Source organism: Cryptosporidium muris, genomic scaffold (genome assembly GCF_000006515.1).
Source record: "Cryptosporidium muris RN66 scf_1106632353999 genomic scaffold, whole genome shotgun sequence".
NCBI classification, from domain to species: domain Eukaryota; phylum Apicomplexa; class Conoidasida; order Eucoccidiorida; family Cryptosporidiidae; genus Cryptosporidium; species Cryptosporidium muris.
Genome location: NW_002196571.1, coordinates 1,146,184 through 1,162,907, shown reverse-complemented (window position 1 = coordinate 1,162,907; position 16,724 = coordinate 1,146,184). Strand labels below are relative to the sequence as shown.

At 27.7% G+C, this 16,724-nt stretch overlaps 6 protein-coding genes across 6 annotated transcripts, besides 11 other annotated features; 2 read left to right on the top strand and 4 right to left on the bottom strand.

The window, feature by feature from the left end:
• Nucleotides 1-278: 278 nt before the first annotated feature.
• Nucleotides 279-322: a sequence feature (AT_rich).
• Nucleotides 323-459: 137 nt separating this feature from the next.
• Nucleotides 460-536: a sequence feature (AT_rich).
• An 89-nt stretch (nucleotides 537-625) lies between these two features.
• CMU_027550 (uncharacterized protein) lies at nucleotides 626-1,054 on the bottom strand (the record flags this gene model as incomplete). The annotated part of the gene is made up of 1 exon (XM_002140058.1): nucleotides 626-1,054. One exon carries the CDS (start codon nucleotides 1,052-1,054, stop codon nucleotides 626-628), a length of 429 nt encoding a protein of 142 aa, XP_002140094.1.
• Nucleotides 1,055-1,391: 337 nt separating this feature from the next.
• Nucleotides 1,392-1,528: a sequence feature (AT_rich).
• Nucleotides 1,529-1,549: 21 nt separating this feature from the next.
• On the bottom strand, nucleotides 1,550-2,590 carry CMU_027540 (ribonucleotide-diphosphate reductase, small subunit, putative; the record flags this gene model as incomplete). Its single annotated transcript, XM_002140057.1, has 1 exon — nucleotides 1,550-2,590. One exon carries the CDS (start codon nucleotides 2,588-2,590, stop codon nucleotides 1,550-1,552), a length of 1,041 nt encoding a protein of 346 aa, XP_002140093.1.
• Nucleotides 2,591-2,775: 185 nt separating this feature from the next.
• Nucleotides 2,776-2,814: a sequence feature (AT_rich).
• Nucleotides 2,815-3,036: 222 nt separating this feature from the next.
• Nucleotides 3,037-3,066: a sequence feature (AT_rich).
• A 25-nt stretch (nucleotides 3,067-3,091) lies between these two features.
• On the top strand, nucleotides 3,092-4,165 carry CMU_027530 (ribonucleoside-diphosphate reductase beta subunit family protein; the record flags this gene model as incomplete). Its single annotated transcript, XM_002140056.1, has 1 exon — nucleotides 3,092-4,165. One exon carries the CDS (start codon nucleotides 3,092-3,094, stop codon nucleotides 4,163-4,165), a length of 1,074 nt encoding a protein of 357 aa, XP_002140092.1.
• Nucleotides 4,166-4,691: 526 nt separating this feature from the next.
• Nucleotides 4,692-5,927, bottom strand: CMU_027520 (uncharacterized protein; the record flags this gene model as incomplete). The annotated part of the gene is made up of 1 exon (XM_002140055.1): nucleotides 4,692-5,927. One exon carries the CDS (start codon nucleotides 5,925-5,927, stop codon nucleotides 4,692-4,694), a length of 1,236 nt encoding a protein of 411 aa, XP_002140091.1.
• Nucleotides 5,928-6,169: 242 nt separating this feature from the next.
• Nucleotides 6,170-6,224: a sequence feature (AT_rich).
• Nucleotides 6,225-6,256: 32 nt separating this feature from the next.
• Nucleotides 6,257-6,279: a sequence feature (AT_rich).
• Nucleotides 6,280-6,473: 194 nt separating this feature from the next.
• Nucleotides 6,474-10,761, top strand: CMU_027510 (cation-transporting P-type ATPase, putative; the record flags this gene model as incomplete). The annotated part of the gene is made up of 3 exons (XM_002140054.1): nucleotides 6,474-9,375; nucleotides 9,490-9,882; nucleotides 10,172-10,761. 3 exons carry the CDS (start codon nucleotides 6,474-6,476, stop codon nucleotides 10,759-10,761), a joined length of 3,885 nt encoding a protein of 1,294 aa, XP_002140090.1.
• Nucleotides 6,512-6,539: a sequence feature (AT_rich).
• Nucleotides 10,762-10,835: 74 nt separating the features above from the next.
• Nucleotides 10,836-16,361, bottom strand: CMU_027500 (uncharacterized protein; the record flags this gene model as incomplete). The annotated part of the gene is made up of 1 exon (XM_002140053.1): nucleotides 10,836-16,361. The coding sequence occupies one exon, from the start codon at nucleotides 16,359-16,361 to the stop codon at nucleotides 10,836-10,838; it is 5,526 nt and encodes a 1,841-aa protein (XP_002140089.1).
• Nucleotides 11,875-11,916: a sequence feature (AT_rich).
• Nucleotides 13,802-13,830: a sequence feature (AT_rich).
• Nucleotides 14,968-14,995: a sequence feature (AT_rich).
• Nucleotides 16,362-16,724: the final 363 nt, after the last annotated feature.

The window sequence follows — 16,724 nt, the reverse complement described above, 5'->3', positions numbered from 1 at the left end:
ATTGGAATAATATAAATAGATAATACATAAACTGATTTCTTATTTTGAGTTCTATCAAAAAAATTTTAATATCAAATCAGTATAATAGTTAAAGACTATTAAATTATTTTCTATGAACCAAATTTTGATGAGTAAATGTAAACTAGTAATCATATTATTGCTAAATCACCAAACATAGATAACATTTATCGAAGTCCTTTAATACTTCATTATATTTTATTATAAAGAAAAACTCATTCAATCCTTACTATTATAAAAAGTCATTTTATGATTTATGGTTTATAAAAATCATTTTATAAATTTTAATAAAATTCATAATAATGTACCTTTTAATATAGTCATCAACATTTACATAAATTTTAACTTACGATTACCTCTATTAAACTAAAATAATGTCAATTTAAGTTATTCATTATTAATAGATTAATTAACCAAATCACATTATTTATAACTACTTTGTAAAAATTAAAAATTAAAAAATTTTCGAATTTAGTTTATTATCCTATTAAAATATTTTAAATCTTGAAAATAAATTACTTCTTTCAACATAATTAAGGAGTTATATGTTTAAATTTAAGAGTTTGTTATCATAAATATTTAACTTTACAATATTCATTAAAAGGAATCAATATTTCTTGTCAATAGGATACATATAATTTGGTAAAACATACTTGAAGAAATTTATTGGAGTATATCTGTACCAATATGATGATTTTAATGGATTATTAACAAGTTCACCCGTAAGATATATACACATCCCAAAATAGATAAATATTCTTAGTGATTCACAACGTTGTTTAAATTCTGTATATGTTAATGAAGGATTAAGTCTCGAAATAATTTTTAGATGTTTTATTACATTATAAGAAGCAGCAGGACCACTCACTTTATTTCCAAGAAATCTTTGTTGGATAATATTAAATGATAATTTCTTGCTAAATGAGTTTGGATTTCCGCTGTAATTTCTGATGAAAGTTGAATATTTGTACCTGCATATAAATTGTTTATAGATACCGTTGTTAACATATTGAGTACTTTTTGTGATATAATCCATTCAAATATCCTTTAATTTATTATTAATCTTGGAAATTCTGTAAATACTTTAAAACTTCACAAAATATTGATTTCTCACTACTTAAATATTCAGCAGATGAAAATTAGTTTCAAAAAAAATAGTAAATCCAAAGGAAAAAGTGAATATCACTCGAATATATCATGCGGAATAAATAATTAAAGATTTCCCTTCAATAGATGAATCAAATATTTTGTTATAGTTTATTACACCTTAATATACTTACAAAATATCTTTTATAAAGAAAGGTTTGTTTTGATCTTTGCTTTATCACAAGGAAAAGAAGAACTGAAATCTTACAAGTCCAAATAAAAAGAGGTAATAATTTTAAAGTTAATATATATAAATCTTCTTATTTTAATAAAATACTGTATATTATGCAATTCCTTTTTTCTATTTCTAAAAAAATTATCACTACATAATTATATAAAGTAAATATATTTTATTATATTAAAAGTATTCTATGAAGCTGGTTAGTTAAAATTCAGCATCTAGATTGAAAATTTGGTCTTTCTGATGAGCCATAACTCCTGCCATTTGGTATTCAGCTACTCGTTTCTCAAAGAAATTAGTTTTACCTTGTAATGAAATAAGATCCATCCAATCAAATGGATTCGTGACATTGTATATCTTTGGAACATCTAGAGCAAACAGTAAACGATCAGCAACAAATTCAATATATTGGGCCATTAATCTAGAGTTCATCCCAATGAGATCTACAGGTAATGAATCACATAAAAATGCACGTTCGACTTCAACAGCTTCTGCTATGATTTCTTGAACTCTTCCATATGGAAGACGATTATTTAATGTTTTATAAAGTAGACATCCAAAGTCCGCATGAATACCTTCATCTCTAGATATTAGTTCATTAGAAAATGTCAATCCAGGCATTAGTCCACGTTTCTTAAGCCAAAATATAGCACAAAAGCTACCAGAAAACAAGATACCTTCAACTGCACAAAAGCCAATTATTCTTTCTGCAAATGACCGATTATTATTCATCCACTTTGTTGCCCACTTTGCCTTAGTTTTAACTGCTGGTAAATGTGATATTGCTTCAAAAAGCATTTGGCGATCTTTTACATCTGATATATATTGATCAATTAAAAGGGAATAAGTTTCACTGTGAATCTGCTCCATAGCAATTTGAAATCCATAATACATTCTAGCTTCTTCTATTTGAATTTCCTTTAAAAAATTTACAGCTAAGTTCTCCATTACAATTCCATCACTAGCTGCAAAAAATGCTAAGACATATTTAATAAAATGTTTTTCTGGTTCCTTTAAACTTTCCCAATCTCTCATATCCTGACCCAAGTCTATCTCTTCTGCAGTCCAAAATGAGGCTTCTTCTTTTTTGTACATTGACCACATTACTTCTATTTCACTCTTTATTATTTGGTGCAATCTAGTATCACTTGATAGTACGGGTTCTTCATGCTGCATAGCTTTAATCTTCTCAACAGCTTGATCTATTTCCCTTGAAGTCTCTGCCGATAGAAATGACTTCAACATCTTCTAATTTCTAAGATATTAATTTAATTGTGTAAATAATAATCCGAAATAACTTAATCCTTTATATTACATGAAATTACTATCTAGATTATTTTTGTGTTGTCTCAAGTAACAAAATACCCGCTATATGTATATTCAGTAATCTTCCCATGTTTTTAATATTTTGCTACAATAGTAACCTTCAGAAAAAAAGATAATAATTTCTTATTAAAAAAATATATTAACTGGTCTTTATAATAACATTAATAACTATTCCGGTTATATTATTATTAATTCGTAATACAAGTCAGAAAATATTATAGTTCAATAATATTTATATTGCAAGGTATCAGGAAGTCTTATTGAGACGGCGCTATAGTTTGTGTGGGGATAAAAGAGTATCTAGTAATAACTTGTCCCGCTGTGTGTATTCTTTAATATGAATCTGTTTAGTCATAATTTAAGAGAAATATATAAAATTCTATATAATATATTTTGTAGAATTTGCTAAATGTTTGAGTGATGATTGATAATAGAAGAGAGCTATTAGAGAAACAGAAGCAAGAAACTATACTCCTAGATAATCCATTTAGATGGGTATTATTTCCAATAAAGTATAATAGACTTTGGAATTTTTATAAAAAATATGAAGTGGTCTTTTGGACTGCTGAAGTTATTTCCTATATAAAGGACTTAGGGATAATATCTGAAGTTGATAGAAGATTTGTAGATTCAATTGAATTACTATTTTCTAGTAGAGTTTTTATTTCTAACACTGGCTTAGATTCTGTACTAGTAGCATGTGAATTTCTAAGCCAAATTCAAGTACCAGAAGCTAGAGGATATTTCTCATTTACTATCTGTATGGAGAATATATATAAGGAAGTATTTATGAATTACATAGATGTTATTAGGAAATATAAATCCGAAAATATAAAGGAATATGACCATAAAGAAGCAAAAATGAGATATCATTTAAAATTGAAAGATATAATTACCGATAATCAACATTATCAAAGGAAAATTGAATTTGCTAATCAGCTTCTTGACTCTAGTGTCCCATTCTCTGAAAAGTTAATAATATATACCATAATTAAAAGGGTTTTTTCATCAGGTATTCATCTGATTAGACAATCATTCTTTAATAAAGAAGGTCCAGTTTTAGAACAATTATGTGATGCATTAGATCGAATAAGACGTGATGAATTATTCCAAGCTGAGTTTTGTTTGAGCATAGCAAGATCCATGAAAACAAAACCTAGTAATGAATATATAATATCTATGCTTGAAAATGCTATCACGATTGAGAAAGGTTTTATTTTTTCTATATTTAATCTAGAGATTCTTGAAATTCCAAGGGAAGATATCGTTGCTTATTTATTGTTTTCAGCTGATGAGATCCTAGTTGAATTAAAATATCCAAGACATTTTAATGTATCTAACCCATTCAGTGAATTAATATCTGATTTACCTGCTCCATCTCAGGAAGAGGCTGCTGCAAGGCAAACGCTTACACAAACATTAAAAGTTATTCATTGTAAGACATATCAAGAAATTACTGATGCTCTTCAATTCTCAACATCACAAGATTTCTAACTATCACTATTTTCAAATTGGTTACTAGTATTATATTTCTTAGAAGTGCCTTTTAAACTAGTAATGTTATTCAATATTTCTACAAGTAATTTAGGCATATTGGAGATATCTAAAAATAATGTAAACATTTGAACACATATTTACTCATTTAAAATTCCATTTATCTTTTATACAACTACTAATCAGTTCAATTATTCTTGCATAGCGTAGTTTAAAATTCACAAATTTGCTACTATAACCAACACAGTTGGATAGAATACAAATATTTATGTAATATCTTCGGTATTTAGTCTTCAAATCCTTCGTTTATTCATACTGACATTCTATACTATTTATATTTCAAGTGATTTTGCTCTTTATTACTATTACTTAGCTCTAGCATTATAAACCAAATGAATAAATTATTAAAAGTACAATTTCCATAAAGTAAAATATTATTGATTTTAAAGAGTGAATATTCAAAATTACATCTTATTGTTAAATGTTGTAGCCATAAATGCCCTACTCTAACTTTAAATCATAAACATTAGTTACGTATCTGGTTTGTAGTTCTAAACTTTGGAATTAGTTCAGTGATGTTTGTAGAATACTTAATCTTATGATTATTCCTTGGTCGTCTAGTTGTAGTACTTGTAGAGTTACTTGAATCTGTGGAGTTTATTTCACTGTAACTAAATACTTTAGTCTCAAATGGCACTAATTTATCAAGAACTAATGGATAAGGAGATCGGAAAGTTTTACTAGATGAATCAATCCCAACTAGATTGTAATCAAAAGAGTAGGGTACTGGAGGTAGTGTAATTGTTCCTCCAGAAGATAAATTGTATACTGCAGGATCATATGTAATTAAACCAAAGAAGATGAAAGTGAAGAGACCAACGGGAGAAAAATTTGATACAAAAGATGGCATACTGAGACCTCTTCCTAATAAAATGAAACCACCATCTGAAGTTTGGCCAACTAATTTTACTATAGCGCATACATTTGAAGTTTCACTTGTAGAAAAGAATGGCCTATTTAATGGCATCTGAGGTGGACAAACTTCATTGAAATTAGTCATATAATCTAAAATCAATGTTGTCGAATCATCTGGGTGTTCTGAAGATGCCATATGACAATTAGGTGGTAATGACGTAATATTCCAAAATGAAGGGAATCTAAACTGTCCATTTACCAAATTAAAGCCAAAAAATACAGGTTGAAGAGTATTTATGGGTTTATTACAAAGTGCAGCACCTGAAAATTTACCATTCCATATACGGTTAATCATTTCTGTATCTGCATCACTACGATCAGATAAGTAATCTAAAACTGTACCATATGAATTACCACTTGGTGGAACTACTATATTAATACCAGTTTCCATAACACACATCAATTCATCTTTATATCTTCTAAGATCATCGAAAGATTTAATAGTATAAATTGTGCCTTTTTCACAATGTCCATGCCTAGTAAAGGGTAATGATGAATAATACCTTTTATCTGATATTCCACCTAATTTTGGTAAATTAGGTATGTAAAGTGATTTTTTTTCAGCATATTCATGATCAGAATTTACTTCTTGTTGTTTAAAGGTAGTATCTTGATCATTACTATTTACATTTGTATGAGTAGAAAGTATTCTTGATGATATTTGGCTTGTTGATTTTACAACATCAACATCACTTGCAGCAGTATTTTCAAATGTAGGTGTAGCATTTATTGTTCCTAATAATAGGTGTACCAATCCAATTAAAGTCAACTTTCTTATTATGCCCATTTTAATGATATTATATTTCTAATCAAATGTAATATAATAGTAAACAATTGTCAGGTCTGACAATTGTTTTAGTATCATTGCTAAGGAATAGTTGTGTCTAATCACTAAAACGAGTTTGAACCTCGTTACATAGGTTTCAGAATGTTATTTTAACTCGTTATAGAATAGTGTATCCTTAAAAAATAACCGTATACAAGTGTATCTATATATTATTTTTTATTATCTTGTGGATTTATTCTGTCATATTTTAAGATTAAATATATATACAGATAACTTAATATTTTAAATTTTAATAAAGTTTAATGATACAATTTGTAAATTTCCTTCGCAATAAAATTAAATATTAATTAATGTCAACGTATATATTCCAATTTAGAAATTGTGCACCCTTGATTAAAAGTTAATCTTTAATATACTAAGTTAACTTTTCGATAAATCCCTCAGGTAATAATTTTTATATTTAGCGGCGTGTTTGGGTAGCACTATAACCATTAATATTAATCCTTTTGTTATTTCTCTTTTAATTATTGATATTCTTTATTAAATATGACAAATTGGGAACTAATGAACAAATATCTCAAGCCTAATAAAAAATATACTTTTATATATTATCGGAAGAGAAAATCTTTTTTATTTAGATTTGATGTATTTCCATTCCTTATATTATATATATTTCTTTTAAGCATTGTATTCCAACATATATCTTCTATTAAACCGGATATTTCAATTGATCATATTTGGGGTAGTCTAAATTATGTTGGATATTTGTTTTCTCTACCAGAAACTCGAGATAATTTAGTATCAGGGTTAAACGATACTTTAGAGTGGTATGATAGATTAAATATAGAAGTAAATAATTCAACAAAGTTATCTACTATAGATTTGCAGCATATTGTTGAAGGATTCCTTTTACCTTATATATTTTACTTTTCATTGTTATTTATTATTCATATTATTTGTCATTTATCAACTCATTGGAGTAAAAGAATGAAGTGTTTTATATGCTTTGATAAAATTTCCAATATTAGAGAAAATATAAATAGTATAACACATGTATTAGTTAAAAACCCAAAATATTCAGCATGTCTTTGTGAAGTAAAATATTCAGTATGCGTGTCAAATATTGATAAATTAAATACTCCTAGTAATAAAAATAAAAATTCATTAAGGGATATATACTGGAAGAATAAGGTAGAAATTGTTCCAATGAATGATTATTTCATTATTAGAGTGAATTCAACAGATTTTATTAGGTATAGATATATATTGGATAAATTACTGTCAGAATCAGATAAGCCACTAACTTGGATCCGAAGTATATTTTATGAAAAGCGACAATTTATATACAATGAAGAAGTATCGAGTTTTACAAAATTGAATTGTCCTATTAACCTACCAATAAGTTCATACTTGAATAGACTTACTGAAGAATTGGGATTATCATCAAAGTATATTCCTGAATATAATACTATATATGGAATTAACAATTATGACATTCCCAATGAGAAGTTTTTGAGACTATTTACTGAACAAATATTGTCACCATTCTTTTTATTTCAGTTATTTTGTGTATTACTATGGTTTCTTGATGAATATTGGCAAATGGGGGTATTTACTTTATTAATGTTATGCACTTTGGAGGCTCAAATGACATTTAGACGTTTAAGAGAATTAGATGAACTAAGACAAATGAGACGGCCTTCTTGTTTTATTTCTGTATTTAGAAATAATAAATGGAAATATATTTTAACTGATTACATCCTTCCTGGTGATATTATTGCTATTTCTACTTACACAAGTGATAAAAAATCTAGTTTTAACAATGAAGAAGATTGGAATGATACAAGATCTATTTGTCCATGTGATTTTATTTTGTTATCTGGAAATATAGTTGTTAATGAAGCAATGTTAACTGGTGAATATGTACCTAAAATGAAAGTTCCATTAATGAATTTACAAGAAGATAATGAAGTATCTAGCAAATTGTTTACAGCTGATATGAATATGAATAATTTGAAAAATCACACTATATTTGCTGGCACAAAAATTATTGTCTCAAATTCTCTACTAGATTCAAGATATAATTTAGGAGATAAGGTATCTGATAATCGAGAGAATAATATAAATGGTGTAGTTGGAAGTATTATTAAGAGATGTAATCTTGAAACTTCTAAAATAGCTCCAAGTTTAAATAAACAACTATTACATATGAAATATGAAGATAATAGAACTATTTGTCTTGGATATGTAATTAGAACTGGATTTAATACCTATCAAGGAAAACTCATACGTACAATCTCATCTTCAAATGAACGAGTTACTGTTAATGGATTTGAATCTTTGTTATTTTTATTCTTATTGATAATTAGCGCACTTATTGCTTCTGGCTATGTTTTATATATTGGACTTCAAGATCCATTTAGAAACAGATTTAAACTTCTTTTATCTTGTATTCATATTATAACTTCTGTAGTGCCTCCAGAGTTTCCAATAACACTTTCTATTGCAGTTACAACAACATTTGTGCAATTGACGAAAAAGAATATTTTTTGTACTGAACCATTTAGGATTCCTTTTGGTGGGAAAGTTGACATTTGTGCATTTGATAAAACTGGGACACTTACTTCAGATAAAATGGATGTATATGGAATTTTTGGTATAAATATTGAGAATGATGACAAGGAATCATCAATTGTACTTAAATGTGATACTTTTCAAGACACTGAATACCCTTATATACCATTTTTAACAAATACTATAATGGGATGTTGCACAAATTTAACTATAGTAAATGGTAAGATTATAGGTGATCCAATGGATAAAATAATTAATAAAGCATCTGAATGGCTTATTGGAACTTCAGAATGCTTATCAAACCCAAAACTCAATTTTAAATATTTAGTAATTAAACGGTATCCATTTTCCCCTGAGTTACAGAGAATGACTATTGTAGGTCGTATAATAAGTGAATCAAGGAATATACTGAAGAAATCATCTTCTATTGTGGAATCTATGAAATATGCAGAATCTATTGATACTATGCCTGAAAATAAATCAACAGGAATGGTTTTATGCAAAGGTAGTCCTGAAGTTATGTTAAAGTATTTTAAAAATATAAAACCTGAGATATATAACGAAGTAGTTTTAAATTGTACGAAGAAGGGGTATAGGATCTTAGCTCTTGGTGCTAAATATTGCTCATTAGATAAAATAGATAATAGAAACCGAGATTTTTTTGAAAATAACCTGGTATTTTGTGGTTTCTTAGCTTTATATTGTCCAATTAAGAAGTATTCTAGAGATGTCATTGAGAAGTTACATTACAGTGGCCATAGGACAATAATGATAACTGGTGATAATATCCTTACTGGATTTCATGTTGCTCAAACAATAACAATGACTTCACTAGAATCACCATTGATTTTGACTATAGAGAAAGATTCGCATAGTGAATATATGAATAATATCGGAAATATTGAAAATAATATGCAAGAGATCTCAAGAGAGAATGTAATGCTTCCAACTGACTATGAGGAAGATGATAAGCAAAGTGAATATTCAGATAAATATAAAAAAAGATTTTTACTTAAATGGAGAAATCATGATGGAAGTTTCCATTCAAATTATGATCCGAATAAATCATTAGAATCAGTTTCAACCAAATATTGTTTGTGTATCCTTGGAAATAGTCTTCAATATATGTTAGCTATATATAATAAGAAACAAGTTATAAATACAATAAGGTACTGTACTATTTATGGAAGAATGTCACCAAAAGATAAACAAGATATAATTTCACTTTTAAATAGTATAGGAAATATTACTTTGATGTGTGGTGATGGTACAAATGATGTAGGGGCACTGAAAAGTTCTCACGTTGGTATCTCACTATTATCTGGAGATACCGAAGCAATAAAGAAAGAGCAAGGTTCACTGGAAAATCGGAAACCAGATTGTCCTAATATACAACAAATCAAGGACCAAATAAAATTTAGAATATGAGTAAAGTAGATAGAGGGAATTTAAAGAAAGAATTATGGAAGGATATACAAGATATGGACTCTATTCCTAAAGTTAAGCTTGGTGATGCTTCAATTGCTTCTCCATTTACTTATAAAGGTGACTCACCAAAATGTATATTGAATATTATTCGTTATGGCCGTTCTACTTTGACTCTGTTATACTAATGTACAAATTGATGGGTTTAAATAGCATTATTTCTGCATTTGCGTTGAGTGTACTAGCATATGATGGTGTTAAATTTGGAGATTTCCAAACTACTGTTGAATCCATAATAATGAGCTCTCTCTTCTTTCTTGTTATAAGAAATAAACCATTAAGAGAAATAGCCCCACAGCGACCACCTTCCAGCATATTTAACATCTTTGTATTAGCCTCATTTTTAGTTCAGGCTCTTATCCATCTTTTAGTTATTTATACTGGATGGATATTAACTATAAATTTGAGACCTAGCGACTATAAAGCATCAGTTGATGATTCGTTTGAACCGAATATAGTAAATACCACTATGTTCTATCTACATACAGCAGCTCATCTTGCAACATTTCTCTCTAATGCGGAAGGATATCCTTTCACAATGCCATTAAAAGATAACAAACCACTCCTGTTTATATCTGGAGTTGTAATTTCATTCTTAACAATATCAATACTTGGGACTTTACCCTTGCTTAATAATTTGTTCTCTTTGGAACAATACAATTCATTTGATTTAAAACTAATAATTCTTGGCCTTATAACTATTGATATTATTGGCACTTTTGCAATTAATTTTATTCTAGAGAAACTTCATTCGAGGAAATTTAGGAATAAATGACTAATATTCTATTTTCTAATAAACTACTCTTTAATATCAAGTCTAGATCTTTACTAGCTCTTAATCTTAATTATCTAGTTGAAAATTCCCATTTTGAAATCATATTCTAATTCTTTGATTAGAGTGTTATCTTGTATAATACTAGTGAGATTATTTCTATAATCTTTTAATAATTCACCAATACATTTGTGAATATCTTTAATAAATGATGAGCAAGATTGCTTCATTAAATGTTTCAATGATAGTAATGTAGGGATTATATCTATAGCAAGGCTTGCTTGAATTAGTTCCTTTAAGATTATATTGCAGCTTCCGTTTGAATCTCCTAAATTAGTATCTTCACTTTCATTATCTAATTTCTCATACAAGTCAAGTTTCCCAGATATCTTACTAACTTTTCTTGAATACTTATGATATATACAAAGGCTCGAAGATGAAATTAATCTTAATGCATCTTTAAGTGTTTTCCCATCATTATGTTGATATGATTCTGGTAGTTTAATTATATTACTTTGATCAACAAATAGTGCAAGAAAGTCATGAACTATGCGACATAATACCTCAAATTTTTGTTTATCACTCAAATTATTAATAAAAAAGTCATAAATGTACTCTTTTTCGTCACAATCAAAGTTCAATATTTCAGAGTTATAGTATTTATTTCCCAAAGACTTGTTGTATCCTACATCCCATGATTTTATACAAGGATGAGTTAACCAGCCATTAATAAAACACATCGTTTCAACAAAATTTTGAACTATTAATGATGGGTTCAACCTAAGTAATACTTTTTCAAATAGACCACGTCCAATCATTCTAATTGAGTTTAAAGGGTCAATAAGTGGACATAAAAATTTTAGCATGTAGGATCCTCTTAATTTTATATAACCTTGACTTATCAGGTCTGATAATAGTAAAAGAGATTGTTTTCTTAATAAAGCATTTTGATCTATCTGAGTTTCAGATCTCTTTTCAAGTCCTTCATGCAAAATGTTAAATATACATATTAAATGAGGATCAACTAGTGATGTATATAAAATATACATATCATGCAAAATTACCAAAACATTGTTTCTTATTTCAATGGGTACAGTTTTATCAACCAACAATGGGATAAAATAATTTTGAATTATATTTTTTGTTAAACTATTATTACTGCTATAACATATTTGTCCCATAGTCAATATAAGCAAATTAACATTTGATATTATCTTTTTTTCGTTAGATTTTGTTTTATCTAGTATTCTCATACTTTGATATTTTTTATATAGAGATTCTATAAGTATAAATATTCTTTCTAAATTAAATGGCTGTAATATAGGTAGTAGTGAAGATATCAATAAGCTATTTATATTTCTATTAATTAGTTGATAACCAAGAAGGGACAATTCACCCAATATTCGTATATTCACGTAATTATACAAATTTTCATTCCCAAATCTACTATAGTCTAAGTTCTTTATTTCATCATTTTGTTCTATCAACTTCATCAGGCAAGATATATAGATTATTTCTATAGTATTACTGGTATCCAAATCTGGACAACTCAATGAATAATTTGATTCAATTTCTTTCTTTACTTTAGCATTGTATGTAGACCCTAGTAGATGTAATGTATTTTTACTAAAGTTCTTATATTTTTCTTTTAAATTCTTTGCATTCATAAATTTAGTAATATGATGCTTATTCCTATATATGATATTGATTTCTTCCCAAATATACAAAATACATAAAATTGAAGGCAAACATATCGATAAAACTAATGAATTGGTATTCATATAACTCCTAAGTTCATGATGATCATCATTAATATTTATACTTTCTATTATAAATTTTGTAATATGTGTATAGAATTCAGGTTCCATAAATATAATATTAAAGTATGCATCCATTAAGGATGTGCAACTTGTCTCCTCCGTAGCATCATTAATAAAAATGTATAATGAACACATCATCAGTTTAAATGTTTCTACTATTGAGTTAGAAATCCTCAATAAGCTGTGCATAGATATCAACTTCATAGTCTTTATTTGCATATCTGAAGATAATGGTAAAATTCCATTAGTTAATAAATAATAAATCTTACTAATTGTTTTATATGACAAATCTTCTTTACTATGTATGCATCTTTTATTTTGGTGGAAATAGCTATATACCTCTTCTAATAATACAAAGGGCAAGTCTGGAAAATCTACTGGATTATCATTGGTATCAAATCCCAATATTTCTATAAAGAGGTCAATTATAATATTTAGGAATTGTAAAGAGGAGTTAATTACTAATGGATATTTTTTAAAGACACTCCGTATGCATAATTTATATAATCTAATAACACTTAATTGATTCTCCTTTTGTAAAAACAAGGAATTCCATGCAAATTCATATTCTTTATTGATATTCGAAATGAAATTGGAGAATTTATTTCCTTCATTATGTGATATTTTTAACCAAAGACTTTGAATTAACTCCGATGTCTTAGATATTTGCTCAGTGAGAATATTGTAGCTTATTTCTGTTATTTTATCTATAATTATATTTTCTGTATCTAAAATAAATGGTAAACCATGTATTGACCATAGATTACAGATCCACTTGTTAAGAGGAAATGTATGATACAAGGTATAAAGGCTCTGCAATCCATGACGTCTCACTAATATTGAAGAATCGCTTAAAGCTGACTTAAATATATTTAGTATAAAATCCTTCTCACTATTAATGTCTGCCTTTTTATCAAGATAGATAAATGGAAAATAACTATCCCATAATAACAAGCTTCCTTTTCTACAAATTGCCTTTTCATCATTGGAAAACCCTCTTATCATATCAACAACTGGAATTACTGCATTAATATGTGTGTTACTACACGAAAATATTAGCATTTTAATACCACCAATTATCTCGTTCTTTAAACATAATATTTCTTCATCATTAGCTTCTATATAAGTGTTATAGAGATCATATAACGAGTTAATTATGTTGGATAATATTATTGCTGACTTTATTCTAATATTTGGAGAAATATCTTCACTTCTTTGGACGCATAATAAAATTAAATAAAATAATTTTAAAGCCATTTCACCCTGAACAATACTAGACATATTGGAAATGCTTATTTTCGAATCAATAGTGATACCAATCCATTCAATACTTTGTCTTGCGCTACTATTTCTGTTTGAAGAGTAATTATCCGAAACAGGACTGCTATTAATGCTTCTTTGAGACCTAATTTTAGAATTCTGTATTGCAACAGACGGAGATGACTCATTGCAATCCATAAATACAGCATCCATAATATTATTTTGTAAGAAATCAGAAAGTTCAATGTACTTCTTCTCTATATTGTTTGTAACGGAGGTGGAAGATGATATTGTAATGTTTCTTTTACTACTTGAGTTATATATGAAAGTAGCCAATATCTCTAAAGAGGATTTTATTTGAAGTACATATGAAGTAATTTCCAGTGCCATTGTGCGATAGCCAGGGCGTGCTGATTGGTAAAAATATGGTAATATGGCAATCAATCTACGATGTAACAATGCAGGATATTTGAATGATGTTAAACAAGAAAGTAAATTATTTTTGTTTTCTTTGTTTTTTTTTTGAGGTTTATATGATGACAAAAATGATATAAAAGAATTAATTTCCTTGATACTTTCAGTAGAATTTTGTCCTTCATTTAATCCAAAACATGTCTGAATTATATGAAAAAGTAACATTTTGCTTGAATTTTGTGTTTCACAAAGGTCAATTATGGTAGGTATAAATTTCATATAAATAATATCTAAAATACTTTGCCTAGTTTCTGAACGCTCACTCATTAATAAGTATAAAGATATTATAAATGCTACTATAGGATCATAATAAAAAAGTTTATTTTTATTGTTCATAATACACTCGTAAATTTCATCCTCTATATCGTAGGGACCTTCTATTTCATACTGAGCCATTAACCTTCTTAATTCTCTAAGAAGTTCAATTCCATTTACAAATCTCTTAATTTCTTTAATATCTCTTCCAGACTTCCGATAATTAGGCTGTAAATTAATTAAATTCCCATTATGGTCTTCTAAATTTTCGCAATTTAATATTAATTCATCATCTTCAAAGTTTGTCCCTAAAAAAGAGTAAATTGTTAAATTTTCCTGTAGAATTACAATTTGATCAATAATATATATGATATTGGGAAATATCAATTCAGGATAAAGCTTAATAATATTTTTTATAATATTAAATACTGTTATAAGAGTTGAATTCTGAGTACTTTTGCTTCTGACAGTTATTATAGATGAGTTTGATGTAACATTACCAATTATAATTGGAATTGAAGAACGAAGTAATAATATCACATAATATTTAATTATTTCAATTTGAATTGAATCAAATTCTACAGTACGAAACCTCTTGAATATATTACCATCTTGCAGATAAGTAATAAATCGACTTTTCCCGAGATTCAAAAAAAAACATAGTAATACAATTGAGGATGCTTTACTGAAATTCCATACATCTCCAATCTCATCTATAGCATTTTGAATATGATCTCTATTATTTGGGATATTTGATTGAAGTAAGCAGCAAGATTTCAGCTGGTCTACTTCATTTTTAAAATATGAAATATCACATGTATAAACTGAAATGTGTAAAAGACCTTCTAATAACTCTTGTAGTCCCTCCATTCCAATTTTACTTGATATATTGCATGTAAAATCAATATTTTGACACAAAATAACTAAACATGCAATTAATTCAATTTGCATCTTCACATAAACATTATTATTTACTACCTCATTAGAACATGAACTTGGATTTTCTAAAGACGAAATATCATTTTCCTTTTCTGAATCACTTGCTATTGCATTGTTCAAGCTATTTTCGCTCTCAACATTTTCATCAATATTTCTGTTAAACTTTTTTTTCCTAGCCCTACCCTTTTTCCTTGTATTATTGTTAGAACTTGAATATGTAATATATTTGTCATTGATTAGTGATAATATCTTTCTTATTATAAATGGCCTTAGTATCCCAAATACTTGTGGTTTATTTGGTAATGATACCATTAAGCAGTATATCATTGCACAATAATAACCCTTAGCATCTCTATTGATAATACTAGAACAAATTATACTCAAAAATATTTTTAGGACGTTCTCTCTACCTTCGTCACTATCAAGCTCAAATGGGTTATTGTTAAAACGTTTCACTAAATCATTCCAAAATTGAGTATCATTCAAATAATCATTCCCAAAAAAAAAACTATGCAGTATCTTTTTATAAAGTTTGATACTCTGCTCAAGAGTAAAACAGTTACTTAATAACTTAACTTGACCATTGTCATCATAGTGAGTATTTTTAGCTTCATCCTGTTCAATATTGATATAGTACTCCCAAGCATCACTTGGTATATTTTCAATATTAAAATCGCTAAATACCCCACTCCACTTGTACACCGAAGATCTACGTAGGTTATTTCCATACCTTGAGCTGCTAAGTGATAGTCTATTCCTTCTTGCAGTTGTTAAATACTTTGATTCAGTGCTTATATCACAAGATTCCAGGTTCATTGATTCTAAATTTTCTGTTCTTGATACATAACTTAACATTATAAATGACCTTAATAAGCTATTTATTGTAACTTATTAACTTTAAACTTGTTTTATTTAATTTAAATATTCTAGAAATTTACTACTTTACCTTCTATATGCATGTACTTTATTGTGGGGTTCCACTTTTCCAGTATCTTATAACCAATGCGCCATTTCTGTTCAGATCTACGTGATAAGAGATGAGTAAAGTTCCTTTAAAATTATATCTTTCTTGAAAAGAAATGATAAGTTATTGCACTTTCTTACTATTAGAAAGTACATGCAGGAGCCGGTATATATAGACTAGTGTCAAGTGGACATTCATACCGGTATCTACATGCACTACACGTGTAGGACTACAAAACATCACGATGCAATAAA